Genomic DNA, 22,524 nt, shown 5'->3' on the forward strand with positions numbered 1-22,524 from the left:
GAAAATCGTCTATCTTAGGTGTGTGAAAAAGTGCGAAACATTAAATTATGGCAGAATTTTAAAGTAGTAGTTATAAAATGTATTGGATATATCAAATATGAAAATGTTCATGAAATTAAAACTTATCACCATAAACTAAAATATATTGGAAATTTAAACTATTTCAAAAAAAAAAAAACAATGCACACAATACGCCTTCCAAAGGTATAGCGATTGTTTTTGAGAAGATAGGGAGAATGTTCACTTCAATCCTATATAGGAGGGCTGCACGAAAACTTTCTGGTATAGAATTAATATTGATAATTAATATTTTAATAACATACAAGTTCCATTGGCTGACACGTCGTAATGAGTTTTAATGAAAACTTTTGATGGACTTTATACTTAACAATTCAAAAATAGGTATTTTCTACCTCACTTCTTCGGTCCATTGTTAAACCGATTAGGATTTTAAATTTACCAACAGATTTTGTCTGTAACCTTTCTTTTCTCTTACGGATTTTGTCGGAGTTTTTCGCCCATTGATGCTGTTTAGGATTTATTATCGTTCATGTCTACTGTCTTTATCAAAAAGCGATATACTTTAAAAGTTAAAAATAGTCAAGTCGAATTCTCTCGCTTATTGAGACTTATATGTTTTAGTTTTTCATGGCTGATGGTCCGTTGAACCTCACCATTTAAGAAAATTACTAAATATATCGTTTTTCTTGATCGGGGTGCAACGACCGTTGTCTCGAAAATTAATTTGCAAGCCGAAGCACTCATAGTTTTAGCAAATATAGCGATTCAAAACAATAAGATTTTCCTGCAAATTTGATGGAAATCGGTTCAGTAGTATATAACATATTTAGAAAACAAGTAAGAACGGCGTTAAGTTCGGCCGGGTCGAACTTGTTATACCCTTCACCACAAGTTGTATTGAAGTAAAATTGAATAATTAGTTCCCTTTCGTGTATGAAGAAGACTTAATACTAAATTTCAGCAATTTCGGTAAAACAATGTGAGGCACCATTCTATGGGGGCTTTTTTAAAACGTCGATCTATACCGACAACTTTCTGACGGAAAGTTTTTAGGCTCAAAGAAGACTAAATACCAAATTTCCTATATTTCGGTAAGAGAATATGTCTAAAACTTAAAAAATACCGAAAATCAAGAAGTACGCTTCTATGGGGATTTAGAAAGACGTGGACCTATACTGATAATACTCTTCTGGAATATTTTATAACTCTTGAAAGACGAAATAACGGTTGGATATTGACGTCACGATCTTCAGTATTACGATCGGGAGGTACCGTTCTATGGGGGCTATATCGAAACGTGGATCTATACCGACGAATTTTAGTCAGAAATGGGGCAATATGAAAGCGTGGACCTGTACAGACATATTTCTGGCGAACAGTTTTATATCACAGTTTTATAAATACCAAATTTCAGCCATTATGGTGGAATATTGAAGACACAACCTTCAAAATACGAAAAATCGGCAGGTACCTTTCCATGGGGGCTATATGAAGGCGTGGACCTATACCGACAAATTTAAAGGGGAAGTTTGAGTACCACCAACGAAGTCTAAATACCAAATTTCAGCCATTTCGGTGGAATATTGAGGCCACAACGTTCAAAATACCGAAAATCGGGAGGTACCGTTCTATGGGGGCTATATGAAGGCATGGACCGATACCGACAAAGTTCTGGGGAAAGTTTTGTACCACCAACGTAGACTAAGCCATTTCGGTGTGATAATGAAGCTAAAACCTTCAAAATACCGAAAATCGGGAAGTACCGTTCTATGGGGGCTATATGAAGGTGTGGACCGATACCGACAAAATTCTGGGGGAAAGTTTTGTACCCCTAAAGAAGACTACGTACCAAATTTCAGCCATTTTGGTAGGATAATGAAGCTAAAACCTTCAAAATACCGAAAATCGGGAGGTACCGTTCTATGGGGGCTATATCAAAACGTGGACCGATATATCCAATTTTCAATACCAAGCATTCTGCAAGTAATAACAACTTCTGTACCAAATTTTGACTCTCTATCTTTAAAATTGCGAGCTGTATCTTGATTTCAACAGACAGACGGAAGGACATGGTCAAATCGACATTGAATTTTATGCTGATCAATATATATATATACTTTATAGGGTCTCCGACGAATATTTCGATGTGTTACAAACGGAATGACAAATCTAATTATACCCTCCATAACTTTTGCAAATATAGCCCCGCCCCCTATATTAGCCGGGGGCTACAGCAATGGCCATTCCATGACAATTTCAAGAAAATCGGTTCAATAGTCTTTGTAGAAAAGATTAAAATAGAAAATTGAAAAAATTGATCGTAAAAGTGGGTGTGGTCAAACTTTCTTTACATAAAAACGTAAGTTGGGTTATGGCAAAAATTTAAAAAAGAGAATTATTCAAATCGGCCCAACCTTTCTCAACTGATGCCATTACCAACGAACGACATTTGATTTTTATTTATATAGATTTATATCTATTAGGGGACCTTCCCCATTTGATTATCCTCTTACTCTGATCCGTAGCGACATTATAGACGATGATATGATTATTATTCTTGCCTAAGTTGAAAATTTTTAATCCGAGTAGTAGTAAAGTAGAAACATTAAATGTTATTTTTTGAAATTTTGCCTGTCAAGGCGAAAATCATTTTAAATGATTTTTATTAATTTGCTCGTTTAGAGTTAAGCTTGATGATCGAATTTTTTTGCAAGTGAAAAATTAAATGTTATTGCTGGATCCCAGGGGGTTATTTCTCCCTCCTCTCTTCCACTAACTAACCGCCTTTTTCTAGTGAAATATTCGATAATTTTCAGCATAACTTTAAAGGCCCTCAACTTAATATTGATTCAATAGACAATATTCGATATTATCATATCAAGGGAATGACTGTTGCCTCTGACCCCAACGTTTTTTGGAAGAGATGGCATGTACTTACTTCCCACTTATTTTTACAAAATTTGTATCTGTACAATTCTAAATATATTCGCAGTAGTCATCAAAATGTTTAAGAGGCACCTTTACTTCAGTAAGGTAAGGCACATTTTGGTCGTATCAAAGTGAATGTGGGCAACATTTTTTAAAATTTAACATAGTTGAAGTCAAAGTTTGTCCCTTTATAACTCGCGACTTGTGATTGTATATTATAAAAATTAAATGTTTTTGGATAAAATCAAATGTTTTTGGACTTGGCAAAATATATTGACCTTAAAAGTTATTTTGCGTGTCTATGTACAGTCGAAATCGCTTATAACGTCGGTCAAGGGACCGGCCAAAATCGGACGCTATAAGCGATAGTCGTTATAAACGATATTTATTAAAGAGGTAAAATTATATTATGTATAGTGACTTTTGGGTATAAATACGTTGTTTTATTAAGTAAATAAATAAAATCAATTCTATTTTTTAATTTTTCTTTCTATACACCTAAGTATAAATGACTAAAAACAAAATAATAAAAACAAGCGACATTAATTTCATTCTTCAGCAGATATATCACCTTAAAATAGGATATGACTCTATTTCTAATAGTCTGTTATTTTAGTTTGTGTTTTTGAATTCCGACATAAGTTTTACAGCCTGTTTCACTATGTCGAACGAAAATGAAAACGGAAGAAAAACAACTAAACTCGTGTATGAATTTCAAATTTTGTAGTTATTTCGAAGCAATGCGATTTTAATGGGGTTATTCCAAAAATTTTCAAGCTTAATTGACTTTAGACCGCCATCTTCCAACACTTTGTGAATAAGTTTGGTATTTTATTGTTGTTTGAGTTTGAAAAAATATACATACAACAAATTATTGAGAGAAAATTCGTATGATTCGACGTTATAACCGATAGCAAAATTCAAATATTTCACAAAAAAACCGACGTTACAACCGATATGACGTTATAAGCGATGACGTTATAAGCGATATTTATTTGTGTGGAATATAAAGGGCAGAAATTCGGGTCTTTTGGATTTCGTCGCTATAAGCGATATGACGTTATAAACGACGACGTTATAAGCGATTTCGACTGTATATGTTAAAAAATGGGTTGAATGGGTTAAATGGGTTGAAGCCAACGTGTCTCGATTTGTGATTAAACCACACTTTTCACGATTTTCCTGTCAAAGTAAAAGTAGAAGCAAACTAAAAAAGGATCATCTCACTAATGTATAACTTTTCAAAATTTGATCTGCGTCTGCCATTTAATGATGCTGACATTTTGATGCCAGATTTTAAGTGTTTTTGGATATTTTCTTCTAATCGCGTTTCTCAAACAAGTTTTTCAAAAAATCATTTATAGGATTGTAGTACACGCAGAAAAAATATGATTGATCCAACAATATTCGAAGAGCAAAATATGTATTGTAAAGATATTGTTAAATTCCAAATGTAGTATTGTGATTCCAACAATTGGGTTTTGTTAAATCCAAAAATAGTTTTTGTCAACTGGACAATAGTTCTCTCTTTTCTTAGACAATTTTTTCTCTTCTCTCACTATTCGATGCCGTGTTGAAAAAAACAATTATGGTGAGTTTTGTTTGTATGACATGTTGCCTTTATCTTTGTTTTTGTGTGTATGTATACCAACAATGAGACTCTTGTTTTTATTTGTTTCTGTTTTGTTTCATTCTTCTATCTTCATTGTGCTTTGAGGTTTGGTGTTATACCGGAGTTTGTTATGATGTTTAATTATTCCTTATGTTGAGGTGGGGGTGGGTGCTTGTGGCTTTTTGTTTGTCTTTGTTGTCAGCCAATGCAGCAAACCATGTATTGTGTTCATCAATGATTGCAATATTATACGCGACATTTATATCCAAGTTATGTGAAAAGTGTATATGAGAAGTATATACACTCAAATCAAAAATTTCTGGGCTGGTTTTCTGGGTTGACAATACTTTTTGTAAACAAAATTAGATTATGATAGTTCCTACAATCGGTATTGTTAACGATTTTTACAATATTGCGGAAATTCGAAAGTTGTTTTTGTTTTCTATGTTTGGAACAAAAGATGGTATTTTGGATTTGGATTACAATGTTTGAACAAAACAAATACATTTTTGGAACCAAAACAGATATTTTTGTTCCAACAAAAGCGAAAAATATTTTTTCTCTGCGTGTACTCGCTATTCTGATAGCTTTACAGTAATCTGCATCTGAGTGTGAAAACATTTTGCTGAAAATCATATTTCTCGGGCCTAATTTTTACAATTGCCATTCGATTTTCTTACATTTTTATACCCTCCAAAATATGGAGGGTATAATTAAATTTGTCATTCCGTTTGTAACACATCGAAATATTCGTCGGAGACCCTATAAAGTATATATATTATTGATCAGCATAAAATTCTATGTCGATTTGACCATGTCCGTCTGTCTGTTGAAATCAAGATACAGCTCGCAATGGATGGTTGGATGGTTGGTATTGAAAATGGGATATATCGGTCCACGTTTTGATATAGCCCCCATAGAACGGTACCTCCCGATTTTCGGTATTTTTAAGGTTTTAGCTTCATTATCCTGCCAAAATGGCTGAAATTTGGTACATAGTCTTCTTTAGGGGTATAAAACATTCCCCCAGAATTTAGTCGGTATCGGTCCACACCTTCATATAGCCCCCATAGAACGGTACCTCCCGATTTTCGATATTTTGAAGGTTTCAGCTTCATTATCCTACCAAAATGGCTGAAATTTGGTACGTAGTCCTCTTTAGGGGTATAAAACTTTCCCCCAGAATTTTGTCGGTATCGGTCCACACCTTCATATAGCCCCCATAGAACGGTACCTCCCGATTTTCGGTATTTTGAAGGTTTTAGCTTCATTATCACACCGAAATGGCTGAAATTTGGTACTTAGTCTACGTTGGTGGTACAAAACTTTCCCCCAGAACTTTGTCGGTATCGGTCCATGCCTTCATATAGCCACCATAGAACGGTACCTCCCGATTTTCGGAATTTTGAACGTTGTGGCCTCAATATTCCACCGAAATGGCTGAAATTTGGTATTTAGACTTCGTTGGTGGTACTCAAACTTCGCCTTTAAATTTGTCGGTATAGGTCCACGACTTCATATAGCCCCCATGGAAAGGTACCTGCCTATTTTTCGTATTTTGAAGGTTGTGTCTTCAATATTCCACCATAATGGCTGAAATTTGGTACACTGATACCTCGATTTGCGTTGTTTCCATTTGCGTTAACAAAAAAAAATAATAGATTTTGTTTCGATTTGCGTTACAGATGCGATTTGCGTTATATAAAAAATAATATATTTGGCTTTGAATATCGTGAAGAGGACATGGGTTCTTAACGTCACACGATAAAACAATCAGAAAAGATTTTTTATTTTACATTGCCTCGGTACATGCATTAATTAGAGGGACAATCTCCATGGTCTAATTACCACAGAAAAATGTTTTTAAAATTCACTCAAATATCAGAAGCATAGCACTTATAACCAAAGCAATTGAAATGTTTGTGGACAAGGATTCAGAAAATAGCAGCGGTAATCCAAAATAGGCTATGGGAGATGCAATTAATTGTTATAAATAAACATTTTTTACTAACAAATTAATTCGACCAAAAATAAAGCAGTTTTTCTCAGAGAAATAAAAGCTATAAATCATTCGCATAATGTGACGATTTTTTTATTATATTTTAGTTAGTTTTTTCGTAAAAAGACTGATTTTGATATTCTTTGCATAATAATATCATTGATATAGCATTGGTACAGTTAAATGTTAACAACCACCTTCGATTGAATTGTTAAGCAAAATTTAGAAGAAAAAAATTCTAAAAAAACAATTTTGGAACTAATTAACAAATTCTTCACACAAACGTGTGGAAACATGTGTTTCGATTTGCGTTGTTTCTCATTGCGTTGAAGTTTGTCGGAACCAATTATTAATGCAAATCGAGGTATTAGTGTATTTAGTCTTCAATGTGATATAAAACTGTTCGCCAGAAATATGTCCAGGTCCACGCTTTCATATTGTCCCATTTCTGACTAAAATTCGTCGGTATAGGTCCACGTTTCGATATAGCCCCCATAGAACGGTACCTCCCGATTTTCGTAATACTGAAGACTGTGACGTCAATATCCAACCGAAATGGCTGAAATTCGTCATTTCGACTTCCAAGAGTTATAAAATATTCCAGAAGAATATTATCAGTATAGGTCCACGTCTTCCTATATCCCCATAGAAGCGTACTTCTTGATTTTCTGTATTTTTTAAGTTTTAGCCACAGTCTCTTACCGAAATAAAGGAAATTTGGTATTTAGTCTTCTTTGAGCCTAAAAACTTTCCGTCAGAAATTTGTCGGTATAGATCGACCTTTTGAAATAGCCCCCATAGAATGGTGCCTCACATTGATTTACCGAAATTGCTGAAATTTAGTATTAAGTCTTCTTCATACACGAAAGGAAACTAATTATTCCATTTTACTTCAATACAACTTGTGGTGGAGGGTTAACAAGTTCGGCCCGGCCGAACTTAACGCCGTTCTTACTTGTTACAATTGCCATTCGATTTTCTTACACTACAAATTTTAGATTTTTTCGTTCCGGATCTAATAAATCATTAACCACAAAAGTCCATCTAAAACGTGAAATACAAGAAATTCCAAAATAGGGACATCACCGAAAATTGTTTTTTGAAAATATCGTGTATTTAATCGCGGGTAATTTTCACGGCAATGGAAACATTGAAACTGGATTTTCGTTTTAGCGAAAACAGAGATTTAAAAATTTCACTGATAACGGGGATATATTCATTTTATCCCAAATATAGCGTTTGTTATTTCCACGGTTCTTCATTGCCCGATTTGAAATAGATATATGTATATCGATGTAGATTTTCATGGTGGACACTGAAATTGGATGCGGACAAAAATCTTAGGAATACTATAGTTTCGGATCTCGCCACTTGTTTTTCAAGAAGAAACTTTTTATACCCACTAATAAATTGAAGTTGTTTTAATAAAATATTAAAACAATGATTATGGGATTAAGCCTGACTATTTTGAAAAGCAAAATAGAGGTCGTCATCCCGAATAAATAAAAAACGCCAACCCTCCAAAAAAAATTTTTTTGCCCTAATGTGTGCTTATTTTGGTTATAACATTTTAGCTATTATACCGATCTTTATAATTTTGGTGTCATTCGATTTGCAGTAAAGTTTTGATTCTAAACTAATTTCGATGTAATTTTATGACGGGAAAATGCACCCACATTTTGAAAAAAAATTGAGTTATATGATTGCTTAAGTCTGGAGTATTTCCCCATTGGCTTAACTTCGTAATTACTCTCTATTATAGAGAGACATGTTTACAAAACGCACTGATAGCCTGCAAAACTTACTGATCGCTTCCAATATCATGATTTCATCCCGACGAAGGGAATTATCAATTAGCTTTTCAGTTTTTGAAATGATGATTTTTCTTCAAATAAGTTCACCAAATTCCCTGCAAATTTTGGTGGTGTTGGGTATCACATAGTCGACCACCTATGAGGCTTTTCTTACAGGTTAAATTTTTAATTTTGTGGGAAACAAAATTGAAGTATATTTTATTTAACTAATATTTTTTATCCTTTTTTCTTCTATTACAGTTGAAGCTGATCAGCAACTAAATGCAACTCTAGAAAGACGTGGCTATAGTGCATCCGAATTAGAGATCAAAGAAAAACCTTCTACAATTTTAAAGAAAATTGAAATTGGCACCAATTATATGAAGGAATATCTAACGGATACGTTAGATGGGTAAGATAATGTAATATTTGAAAACTCCAAAGCAATTCAAAATATTTCTCTCTGCAGATTCTTGGGACGCGAATATGATTATTATATTCCGAATTTCAATGGCTACAATGAAAAACTAAATGATGAAGTACCTACCAAACAACAAGAACTAGATGAAACCGAAAACGATGATGAAATAGACGATGAAACGGACGACGATGCAGAAAACAATAACGAAGATGACGAAGACGAGGGTGATGTTAAAAATACCGCTGTTATCAACAATGATAACACTTCCAATGGAAATGAATTTTTTGAAATCGAAACACACGATAATGGTGAACAGCAGCAGCAGACAACAGCATCAGACGAGGTAAAAGATGCTGGTAATCGTTTTAGGAAGAGGAAGAATAAGAAGAAGGGTAACAACCAGCATGAGTTTGCAACACAAGCTGCTAATCTGTTGGTTATACAACAACCGTTAGAACATCAATTAGCAGAACAACAACATCATGTTGAGGAAATCATTCATAAGGTAAAGCCCATTAAACGAAAGGGCAAACCGCTTAAACAAAAGAGGCGTAATCGCAAGAAGAAGGGTCATCAAGCACTGGATGATGATACAGCCACTGTTGTCGTTGAACAAGAACCATCTACAGATCATCTATCGTTGGGTTTGTTGGAAGCACTGAGCGATGTTGATGTTCTGGAAGGAGGAGGCAAACGGAAAAAGCATCCACTGAAATATGGTAGAAGTATTGGAGGTGTGTGTGTTTGAATAACTTTTGTGCACCATTTCCTATCACCCTGCATGCTTAAGCTTTTTTATGTATTATTTTATTACATGTATAGAGAAGATAAATTATTGAACTTGTTAGAAGTGATTAGTGATATTCATTTGTGCATTATGGCGGCCCAAAAAATTATAAGTGTTCCACAAACATACCAGATGGGACAAGGGACAAAAAATTACCACATTTTTTTGAAACGCCTATACCCTCTATTTTTTTCATTTGATCCAAAAAATCTTATACACCAAGACCTTTGCGTTGTTTTCGAAGTAGAGTCTTTGCTTAGTCAATACCAATTTTCACTTTGCGTCATTCGATTTTCGATGTTGCGTTGTTTTAAGTTTGAGTGTCTAATTATACGCTCCACCATAATATGGGTATAATTAAATTTGTCATTCCACTGGTAAGACATCGAAATATTCATCGGAGACCTCATAAAGTAATCTTCCGATGTTTTTTGGCTGTAATTAAAAAAAATGAAAAAGTTTGATTCTTCTTGTGGATTATTTTTATTTAGTATTTTAATTTTTTTTTACATCAAGTCGAGAATATGATATCAGATAAATGACCGCCGCCACAGTTTATTGTCATTTGAGCCCTTTTTATGGAATTTTCCATCAGTTTGGCCAAAACTTCCGGCGATAGGTCCTCACATTCTTGGCGGATATTGTCATTAAGAGCTGAAAGAGTCTGAGGATTGTTGACATAAACCCGCGACTTCAAAAAGCCCCAGAACAAGAAGTCTGGAGCGCCTCATCAGTCATTATTATTTTTGATGAAAAATCATCTTCCTCTTGGGGGTGATTAAGGATGGCTTGATCGTATGTTAGACGCGATTGGCGGTCAGCATCTAACAGCTGATGCACCGTCTGGACTTTGTACGGAAACATCTTCAAATCTTGTACCAAAATTCGCTGTAAAGACCGTCAACTGATACCCATTTGCGTGGCACGTCGTCTGGTCTATGTCGACGGCGCTTCCATGACATCCTCGGCTACAGCAGCAATATTCTCTGCATAACGGATACTCCGGGGTCTGCCATGCCTGGCAGCATCTCGTGTTGTTCCAGTCTCTTCGAGGCGAGCGGCTAAACGTCTGCGACGAAATTCACGTTGTGCCAAAGTCACCGACCGATTATTGGTCAAATAAATAGTCACCAATATTCCGCGTTCTGGAGCAGTGTAGCGTAACATTGTTTATTAACGTTTATTTTGCATGTGTTTACTACACAAATGTCAAAACAGAACTGACATTAGGGGCCAATCGCAAAAATTATAGCATTTTCTGATAGGAGGATTACACCTTGTATATTCTTGATCAGGGTAAAATTTTAAGTCGATATAACAATGTCCGTCCGTCTGTGCGTCTGTCCGTTCGTCTCTTGAAATCAAGATACAGCTCGCAATTTTTAAGAGAGAGCTTTGTAATTTGATATGGAAGTTTCTATTACTCCTAGGATGTTTGGTATTGCAAATGGGCTATATCGGTCCACGTTTTGATATAGCCCCCTTAGAACGGTACATGCCGATTTTCGGTATTTTGATGGTTTTAGCCTCATTATAACACCGAAACGACTGAAATTTGGTACATAGTCTTCGTTAAGGGTACAAAACTTTCCCCAAGAAATTTGTTGGAAGGTTGTGGCCACAATAATCCACCGAAATGGCTGAAATAAAGATACAGCTCGCAATCCACCGAAATGGCTGAAATTTGGAATTTCGTCTTCATTTGGGGTATTAAACGTTCCATATGAAATTTATCGGTATAGGTCCTCGTTTTGATATAGACCCCCATAGAACGGTGCCACCCGATTTTCGGTATTTTGAAGGTTTTAGCCTTATTATCACATCGAAATGGCTGAAATTTGGTAATTAGTCTTCGTTGGGGGTACAAAACTTTCTCCTATAAATTTGTCGGTATAGGTCCACGCCTTCATATAGCCCCCATAGAACGGTACTTGCCTATTTTCGGTATTTTGAAGGCTGTGGCCAAAATAATCCACCGAAATGGCTAAAATTTGGCATTTGGTCTACATTTGGGGTATTAAACGTTCCATATGAAATTTGTCGGTATAGGTCCACGTTTTGATATAGACCCCCCCTAGAACGGTACCATCCGATTTTCGGTATTTTGAAGGTTTAAGCCTCATTATCACATCGAAGTGGCTGAAATTTAGGTATACAACTTTCCCCCAAAAATTTGTCGGTATAGCCCCCATAGAACGGTACCTTCATATTGCCCCCATAGAACGGTTCCTCCCTATTTTCGGTATTTTGAAGGCTATTTCGGTGGATTTTTGCGGCCACATAATCCACCGAAATAGCTGAAATTTGGCATTTGGTATAATTTGGGGTATTAAACTTTTTTTATGAAATTTGTCGGTATAGGTCTTCGCCTTCATATAGTCCCCATAGAGCGGTATTTCCCGATTTTCCGTATTTTGTAGGTTGTGGCCACAGCAAACCACAGAAATTGTTAAAATTTGGTATTTAGTCTTTGTTGTAGGTATATGCCTTTCCGTCTGAAATTTGTCGGTATAGGTCCACGTTTCGATATAGCCCCCGTAGAACGATACCTCCTGATTTTCGTAATTGTGAAGGATGTGACGTCAATATCCCACCGAAAGACTGATATTTGTTATTTAGTCTTCCATGGGGTTATAAAATATTCCAGAAGAGAATTATCTGTATAGGTCCGCAGGTTCCTATATTTCTCTCAGCAGCGTAACTCTTGATTTTCGGTATTTTGAAGGTTTTATCGAAATATCGGAAAACTCTTTAAGTCTAAAACCTTTCCGCCAGAAATTTGAATTTGAAATTTGACGATTTGATATAGCCCCCATTGAACGGTTCCTCCCGAACTTTTTCACGATTTTGCTTAGAAACCGCAAGACCTATCGTAAAAGGACTAAAGAAAATGTTGTAGCAGTGAAAATTCTCTACAAGATTGTCCTTAATGTTATTTTCGTAGGTTTTACCATTTTTGAGGTATAGAAAGTTCATATTGGGACAATGGAGTGACAGTATCGCCTCCTAATTACTCAATGTCAAGTACCGTGCCCCTTAACTAACTTTGCATGAAAACCGCTTACACTGCGATGTTTTTGCAGATTCTGAAACAGCAATGTTCACAAATGAGAAAACCCAAAAAACAAAACAAAAACCGCTGGAGGGGTTTTTAAATAAACCGCGGTCAAAGTTTACAATTTTAGGTTTGTCTTAGGTTTTAGAATTTAGCTTAGAAGCGGCAAGTCCTATCGAAATGGGACTAAAGAATATGTTGTAGAGGAATTTCACTGCTACAACATTTTCTTTAGTCTCATTTCGATAGGACTTGCCGCTTCCAAGCAAAATCTTGAAAACCTAAGACAAACCTAAAATTGTAAACTTTGTCCGCGGTTTGTTTAAATATCCTTTCAGCGATTTTTTCTGGTTTTTGGATTTTTTCATCTGTGAACATTTCTGTTTCAGAATCTGCAAAAACTTCTCAGGCGTAAGCGGTTTTTATAGAAAGTTAGTTAAGGCGCACGGTACTTGACATTGTTTTATAAAGAGTGGATACAGTCAGTGCATTGTCCCAATTTTAACTTCTATATCTCAGAAATGGTAAAACGTACTAAAATACCAATAGGGCCAATCTTGTAGAGAATTTTCACAGCTACAACATGTTATTTAGTCCTTTGACGATAGGACTTGCGGTTTCTAAGCAAAATCGTGAAAACCTAAAAAAACCCTACAAATGTGAATTTTGACCACGATTCCGGCGATTTTTTTTTTTTGATTTTTCTCATCTATGAACATTGTAGTTTCACAATCTGCAAAAACTTCCCAGGTGTAAGCATCATTCATTTAAACTTAGCTAAGGGGCACCGTGCGCATAGTGAGGTCTTGGTGTATAAGACATTTTATGGCAATGGGTTAACGTTAACCCGTGCCACCAGAGCGATTCTTGTTTCCATAGTAATTTGTATAAGACCAAAGGTGAATTTTCACGAAAATTTTCTAAATTCCACATTTATGGTACAATCGATGGAAAAAGACTTACCAGATCATTTCTGCAAAAATTCGTGATGATGAGTTAACGATAACCCGTGCCCCATGACCGATCTTTATTTCCATAGTATTACGGGTGAAGGTCACAATTATTTTCCAATCGACGAAAAAATTGTATCAGTTTATTTCACTGATGTGGCTAATAAAACACGAATCCTACGAAAAATTGTGAAAATCGGGTCGTATTTTAATACTAGCTATATTATTGGGTCCAAATTACCTATAATTGGCTATATATGCATATTGGAGCAATATCAAAATCTGGCCCAAAATTCCAAATTCAATAATTTAACTTCTCAATGTTCATTTCAATGTTTTTTATTGTTTTTTAAAGGTGTGCCTGTAACTACATATATTGTACACCCTGTGACAACTAACAATGCTAGTAATGACATTAACCTTACTTTTGGGACAGAACGGTATTATCAACTGCAGTCAATTTCGACTTTTAGTCTTGACTCAAACCATGTTGCTTGAATGGAACAGTTTTATCTTCTATGCTTCGCAATGGTACAGGGTGCTTAATAAGTTTTATACAAATGACAATTTGGGACATCATTCGAAAAAAGTTTACGAACAATTCTTGAAATACAATTCGATCATTGAATGCTAGCGAAGGCAAAAACCATTACATTAAACCATTAACACGACAGTTTCAATAAATGGGCAGTTATTAAGTTCTAACTCCGTTCCCAACACTTCTAAATATTTATCCGAAACATTAAACATAACTCGACAGAACCTTGAAAACCCCCCCAATTTTATATTTATATCATAACACTGTGAAACATTTTTAAGATAATGTTGTGCAAACACTTTGAACTAAGGATTTTGGAAACTATAGAACCAAATGACAAAAACCCTAGTCGGGTTTTGTTGTGTCAGATCCAGCTTGGATTTTATGGCCTCATCTGAACATAGTTAAATATTGACTTTTAAAGCCATTCGGGGCTATATCTCTGAAGCCAATGCGAATCTTCTTCTGACTTCTGATACCTTTTCCATGTTAAATGGTGGTCCAGCAGGATGCCTGGAGGGATTTTACTTTCAAAGAGAAGTCAAGGAGTCACCTTTGATTTCAGCATTGGTAGGCTAAATAGTTTGACTTTCCTCTTGTTCGTAAACAGAATCAGCTCTTGTTCACCCCAAGACCTTCGCTGTTTGCCCAACTTGATGGGCATGAGCTCCGATAAAGTTTGTTACACCTGTCGCTAATCATGATGACATCGTCTTCAACAAATGCGGTTGTTTTGACTCATAGTATTCCTTAAGTAATTCGTTTGTCACTAGAAGCACCTGGTGACAGACTTCTGAATGGAAGTCGAAAGTATTTTAGAAAGACGCTCTGGTACGTCCTTGAATTTGGATAAGTGAGTATTACCTAAGAGATTCAGCAATCCCACGGCAGCGGGTTCGTTCATACCGGATTGAACCGGAACCACACAACATCAACGTTCCGGCCAGCGGCTGCCAGCTCAGTGTATACATGTTTGAATTTGTTTCGTTTTTCCGTGTTGGGAGCAGCATATCCCGGAATGCCTGCTCCGAATTCTTTTGGTCCGGGCCGGGACGGAGGAAAATCCAGGACCAATATGTTTCTGCTCGGTTTGCCACATCCTCATCTTCACCCACATCCAACCTTCGGTAAAATGCAATAGATGTCAGGAGTGGGTGCATCTAATGTGTTGCTCTGGACTTGTCCGGACTACGACAGGGACTATGTTGCTGCATGCTTCGTGAATACAGTCTCCAGTGAGTCGTCATCGGATTATGAAACTCTCTCGTCGTCTGATTATGAGACTCCCACGCAGTCCCCTCGACAACAACCGCACATGTAGCCCTTAACACCAGCCGTTGTTGTCCCGATCCCGGAAAATGCATCCTTTTTCAATTTAATTGCAATGGACTTCGAGGTAAGATCGAGGAAATAGTAGATTTCCTAAGTCGTATGAATATCAAGGTAGCTGCAGTGCAGGAAACCAAGCGCAACAACAACTGTAGCTTACAACGTTGGGATGGTTACAATGTGCTAAGGAATGATCACACTGGAAGTGGAGGTGGTAGATTAGCTTTCCTGTTGCACCAGTCTGTTCAATACAGGCCTATCCTGCTTGAGCCTGTCTCTAATGACCCGTTCATGGAATATATGGGGTAGCAGTCAGGTGTGGAATTGCCGAAATAGAGTTGTTGAACGTATACATCTCGCCTAGAAATAGCTGTATCTCGGATTACGAGCCCGACATTAGCCCACTTTTGGAAGGTCATAATCGTCTGGTCCTGGGGGACTTTAATGCGTATCATGAGATGTGGCATTCGGCCCTTGGAAACGACCAGAGGGGTACAGCGCTGGCTGAGCAGATTGATAGCTCTACGTTTTGCACGGTCAATGAGGACGCACCTACCAGAATTAGAGGAGAGTGTCACAGTTCGCCAGACATAACCATCATGTCACCTGGTCTGACAAATGACGTTACCTGGCAACCCGTCATTTCCCTTGGATCAGACCGTCTCCCCATAATTGCCTCCATTAGCAGACCACCCGATTTCATCACCTCTGAACGTCGCACATTCGTCAATCATAAAAAAGCTGATTGGCCGAGTTTCAAAGAGTTCACCAATCACCGCTTCAGAGAACTGCCCAATCCTTCTGATGTTCGGGTAGCGGAAAGGACGTTCCGAGATATCATGGTCTGACAAATGACGTTACCTGGCAACCCGTAATTTCCCTTGGATCAGACCGTCTCCCCATAACTGCCTCTATTAGCAGACCACCCGATTTCTTCACCTCTGAACGCCGCACATTCGTCAATCATAAGAAAGTAAGACCAAACTTTCCAGCAGAGGCGACGGGATTAGCTAATGAGCGTGATGAGCTTCGTCGAGCCAACCCCAATGACCCCAGAGTCAGGGAACTGACACTGGAGGTTAACAGGGTGATCGGCGAGCATAAGCGGAACAAGTGGTTAAATCATTTGAATAGTTGCAACATTGGAGCCGCTATAGGTGAATTGTGGGCAACGGTTAAGTCACCCTCGAACCCTGGAAGAAGGGAAGATAGGGCCTCAGTCACGTTTGACGACGTTACGTTGACTGACCCGAAGAGGTGCGCAAGTTATTTCAATCGACAGTTTGCCGAGCACCCCGAGAGTGTCAGGGCGAAGGGAAGAGTATTACGTCGCATTAGATCTCTTCCTGCCGAGAAGGAACCACCACAGTTTACAATGGATGATGTTGCCAATGCCATCAGGAACGCTAAATCATCCAAAGCGTTGAGCCCTGATGGAATCTCCATGGTAATGCTGAAGTAGCTGGATGAGCCGGGAGTGGAGTATCTCACTAAAGTTTTCAACTTGTCGCTATCCACTCTCATTGTTCCCGAAGTCTGGAAAATGGGCAGGGTGGTCCCACTAGAGAAGCCCGACAAGGCTGTCAGCAAAAGTGAATCGTACAGGCCGATTTCGCTTTTGTCGCCCGCAGCAAAGACCCTTAAGGCCTTAGTCCTCCCCAGTATCAGAAATAGCTATCAAGTTGCCGACCATCAGCATGGATTCCGTAAGCAGCACAGCACGACAACTGCGCTGCACGCCATTACCACACATATTTGTCAAGGAATCAACCAGAGACGGCCGTGTGATAGAACAGTGATGGTGCGCTTGACTTATCAAAAGCCTTTGATATACATAGTCAGGCACTCCACGCTGTTTGAGCAGACATTGAGCAAACAACCCTCCTGCCAAACTTGAAACGTTGGATAGTCAATTATATGTGTGGACACCAGTCGTACGTGGAATTCAGGAACAAGAAGTCCAAACCCCGTAGAATGAAATAGGGAGTTCCCCAAGGTGGGGTGATATCTCCGGAACTGTTTAACCTCTACCTTTCCTGTATTACGCCCCCTCCTGACGACAGGTACCTTCCCTGATGACATCTGTGAGAGACTGAACATCTTACCACACTTTTCCACCCGAGGAATATGCAGATTACCACCACAAAATCTACAGGCAAAAGACCTTACCACCTTTTTCCACTCGAAGAATATGCAGATTTCCACCACAAAATCTACAGCCACCACATGGACAGCGCAGTTTGGACGAGAGTTAAATGTCATGGTCGTCGGTAGCAGAATTCCGACCACAAACTGCCCCAAAATTTTAGGGGTCAGATTCAAGTCATGCGCACACGCCACAGCTATCTGCGACAAACTGAAAAGCAGGAACAATGTCATCAAGCCCCTAGCCGGCAGCACTTGGGGTGCAGATAAAGAAACCTTGTTGACTACATATAACGCGATAGGTCGGTCTGTGGTAAGCTATGCGGCTCCAGTTTGGTCCCCGAGATTATGGGATACCAATTGGAAAAAGATTCAAACCTGTCAAAATGCCGCCCTGAGAACAGCAACAGGGTGCCTCCTCAAGTCTTCAGTGGACCATCTACATGAGAAGGCAAAGATTCTTCCAGTAAAGCAACATAATGAGATGCTTTCGTTGCAGTACTTGCTTGGGTGTTACCGTGAGAGCCATCCCAATCACCATCTGCTGGCTAGGCCCGACACATTCAGGCATATCAGGAAGGATATTCATGCTCTAGAGAGGGAGGTCCAACAATATAGGAGAGAACCCCTAGATCAACAGGCATATCAAGCAGGTTTAAATAGTATTCACACGGATGCAGTTGCTAAGGCCATAAGCAAATATAGTGTGAATAAAGTTCTCAGAGTACATCCCCCATCTATCGCTGCTGCTGAGGAGCGTCAGCTGCCACGACAAACCAGAGTAGTTTTGGCTCAACTACGCTCAGGATATTGCAGTCGCCCAAATTCTTATTGGACCGAAATCGATCGCGCCGAATAGATCTAGCTCCCATAGCACAGTAACTCCCGATTTGGGAAATTTATTTTTGGTTAATTTGGTATTTTTCAGTCTACACAACTTTTACCCAGAAATTTGTTAGTATAGGTCCACGTTGAGATTTTCGGCCCTCAATAGAATGGCACCTTCCAATTTTTGGTATTACTGAAATTGTTGAAATTCGGTATTAGCCTTCCTTGAGGCTACAAAACTTTCCCCCGGAAATGTGTCAGTAAAGGTTTACGGTAACTAACGATTTTCTAAGTAGATCGATAAGAAAAATCTGATATTCCGGACAATTTTAATGTTTGGATTACCGCGTTGTCCGGATTAATGAGTGTCCGGATTATCGAGACCATACTTTGTATTATAAAAGGTTTATGTCATAGCATATAAGCGGTGGTGGTTTATCGAATAAGGTTTAAGTGCAAAATATTATATTATCTTCGCCTAATTATGTCGCTCATTAACTCAAAGAGTGGTATAACCGGAAAAATGCGTTTGAGTTAGCAATTTCTATTTTTTCTACAACTTCTACTTCAAGTTGATATCTCTAAAACTCAACGAGTTACAGTTCATTTTCTAAGGGTTTGGCATTAATCGACAAATAAGTTTTTCGAGTTTATGAAGCTCTAAAACATTTCAAATCATGATCATCTTGACATCTGGCTAGCTCTTTCCAAAAGATGGTCCACGTAATAATTTTATTTATCGTGTAATATTTTCTTCACGTTTTTCACGAAACTTCATTTATTGAGATATGACACTCTTTGAGTAAATGAGCGAAATTTACTCGTACAGTGGTGGCCAATATATTTGCATCAAAATTGCGCGTTTTAGAAAATGTTATTTAAAATATTTTTTGAATGTAAAATTAAGTGTTTTTTGCAATTATTTATTGCTACAAATATAAGAAAATATAAAGTTTTGACACGGTATGCAACAACAACTTTGGGAAAATATGAAAATACATAACACGCCTTAAAATGTATATCGTGTCAAAACTTATTATTTTCTTATATTTGAAGCAATGAACTATAAATAATTGCACAAAAATACCTAATTTTACTTCAAAAAAAAAATGTTTTTAATAAAAATTTTCTAAAACGTGCAATTTTGTTAAAAATGTATTGGCCACCACTGTATGTATGTAAATGAAAATTGACTAGAAGTTGCTGAAAATGACTATCTTAAAGAATTGTGATAAAATCGAACAGTCATATGGAGTGTGATACTTAATATTAACTTATTTTTACTATTTATACTTCTAGCTTGCTTGGATATTAACGCACCCAAAACCGCACCCATTACTAACAAACACCAACCTCCCAGTTTTTTGCTTTTTTTTATTATTTTTAAGCTCCCAACTATTTATTAAAAACACAAATGATTACTAATAAATAACTTATTTTCCCATACTTGTAGTAACTCGTGGCAAAAAGAAGAAGAAGAAGAAGGCCATCCAAAAACTTATTCTGTTGGGCTCATTCCTTAAGGCGAAAATTGAATTATTACTAAAAATTCTAGGAGCTCATTTACAAATTAAATTCTTTGCCATAGCTTTAATCGGTCTACTGATAAATATTGCCAGATTTTGGATCGATGTCAAACGTGGCGGAATCCCGCAAAAGGTATGAATGTTTATTATCCATGAAATTGATTCAATTGTTATTATTGTTGTTGTTAAATTTTTTTGGGTTATTTTAATTTGTAAGTTGTTGGTTGTATTGTTGTTTGTTGTTCTTCTTGGTATCTTATTTAAACAAATTTTGTGAAAATGTAGAAAGTTTCGAAAGAATTTTCTTAGCGGAAAGGTTTACTTTTAAATAGAACCAATTAAAATACGAAATGAATTAGTTGTATCCCCTTCCCAGTATATTCTGATATAACAATTGTATATTATTGATGAGCTTAAAACTCTAAAAACAAATTGATGCTACACCCAAGTGTAATGTAAACATTTCCTGCAAAGTTTAGCCATCGTTACAAGTGGTGTCTTAAGACAAGTCGATCGGAGGTCCCATATTGATATGAGAGAAGACTATCTTCCGGGATGTTTGTGGGAAGATATGATGCATGATGGTTGGATAAATTTAGGTGTCGACATCGACAAAAACACTTTTTGCGAACAAAGACCAAGCTCGAAAATGAATTATCGGTTGTTGTTCCGTCGGAAACCTATCCCACAAAAGTTCAAAAGTCTCAATCAAATGCTATTTAAAGATTGTTCGAGGATTGCTTCCAAAGTTTTACGATGATACGATGCTCTTCTTCTTAGGACTGGGGGTATAGTCCTTAGACTTTCATACAGCCAAAATGTGCCTCCTCTATAAGATGGTTTTAGACCCCAAGTATATTTGGATGAACCCCGTTTTTGATCATTTGGAGTCGATTCAATAATGTCCGTCCACCTGTTCGTCTGTCGGTTTGTCAGAGTCCATAGTTTCTGAGGAAATGACCCGAAATCTGTAAAAAAGCCCCTACGGCACCTTGTATCAGCTGATTTCGTCCAAATTAGGCCTCCTTAATATTTTTTCGAAACTTAGCTTAAGTACAAAGATGGGTAATATCGGTCCAGACCTTCCGGTACCTCCCCCACAATAGTTCAAAAGTTTTCGCCAAAATGGTGCACACGGTAACTCAGTAACTGAATTGGTGGATACTTCGTACATCGTAATATGTCTGCGAATCGTAGATAAAGTTCGAATATGGATTATATCGGTTCAGTTCGTAGGGTACCTCCTCCACAAAAGTTCAAAATTTTGGTTTAAGTGCAGTTTAGGGTCTGTTTGAAGATCCTTTGAAAATGTATACCGATGTTACTCCTTGTGGTCATATTCACAGTCATGTTTTTCGCGGGCAAGTCCAAACTCAAACTCTAATATACATATATGGTGACCAACTGAAATGATTGGAGGGCGAGCTATCTACCGAAAAGAAATTACTCTCAAAATAAGATCCATTTCCAAAATGGGCTTTGCCGGTGCCTGAACCTCCTCCTTAACACTTTTGAACTTTAATCCAAATATATTTTTGTCGGCAAGTTCATATGTCCAAAAAGGTCAACGAAATCTGAAAAACCTGTAATACGGAACTATTGGGAAAAACGACTTCGGTTGCATAGTCGGTATTCAATTCGATATTGTCAATAGATGAACGTTTCAATTCACAGAGGTTGGGGTATATCTCTGTCGGCAAAGCGGACAAACTTTTTTACTTGTTTGAGGACAAATTCACATTTCCTGAGATAAAGGCCCATTGCTGTTAGAACGGTTACTCTCTGATTGAATAACCGATATAGTCCATCCAGATCATTTGTATCGGACCAATTCCACTGGTTTCTTCCCTAGAGAAAAAAGTTCCCCATGTGTTCAGTTTAAGCCTGTTTGCTCGTTTTGATTTTACAGAACGTACATCTTGTGACCCTGATTATAACAATACAAGTTTTTTGTGGCATGTCTACATATATCCTGATATTATGGAACGAAAGCTCTAGTAAATTCTACTGCAATAAACTAAAAATGGTGGGGATCTTGGTCGAAACTTAGTTCCAGTTAGAAGATGGCTTATTGGGAAATTTCTTCAGGGTTTATCCGTATTAGTCTACTAAAATGGCTTAAATTTGGTATATAGTCTTCGTTGGCCACATAATCCAAACGAAATTCTCTGAGAATGGTTCGGAAGCTGTAAAAACCCCTACGACCACTATGTGTAGTGGCTTGTGTGCGACAACTTTGGTAATATTTCTGCGAAACCTAGATTAAGTTCGAAGATGGTGCTTATCGGTACACTCCATAGGCCACTCTCCTCACAAAAATTTCGACATTTTCGTTTAAGTGCAGTTCAAGGTCTTTTCGAGGATTCTTTAGCAATTTTACCAAAGGCACTTCCAGTCCTGTTAACACCGATATTATGTTTTTCATAGGCAAGACCAAGCTTCCTGACATAAGAAAAGACTTTGGGAGTATAATAAGATCGACTTCCAAAATGGACTATGTCGCTTGTCCTCTTCTTCAGGTGCCTCCTCGTTAAAGGAAAGATTTTGGGAGTCTAATAAAATCGACTTAAAAAATGGACTGTGTCGCTCTAT

General features: G+C 37.4%; 1 protein-coding gene across 5 annotated transcripts in view; it reads left to right on the forward strand.

Annotated features, from left to right (window-relative positions):
• Positions 1-22,524, forward strand: part of LOC141401145 (uncharacterized) — an 82,732-nt gene that overhangs the window by 50,920 nt on the left and 9,288 nt on the right. For 3 of the 5 annotated variants that reach the window (XM_073981060.1, XM_073981062.1, XM_073981061.1), the window contains exons 3-5: positions 8,615-8,765; positions 8,823-9,508; positions 19,860-20,065. In XM_073981060.1, the coding sequence (XP_073837161.1) occupies positions 8,615-8,765; positions 8,823-9,508; positions 19,860-20,065 (1,043 nt within the window). The remainder of the gene's footprint in view (positions 1-8,614; positions 8,766-8,822; positions 9,509-19,859; positions 20,066-22,524) is intronic. The other 2 variants (XM_073981059.1, XM_073981063.1) reach the window with 1 other exon arrangement.

This window comes from Musca autumnalis, unplaced genomic scaffold (assembly GCF_047663935.1).
Source record: "Musca autumnalis isolate F117 unplaced genomic scaffold, ASM4766393v1 scaffold_4, whole genome shotgun sequence".
NCBI lineage: Eukaryota > Metazoa > Arthropoda > Insecta > Diptera > Muscidae > Musca > Musca autumnalis.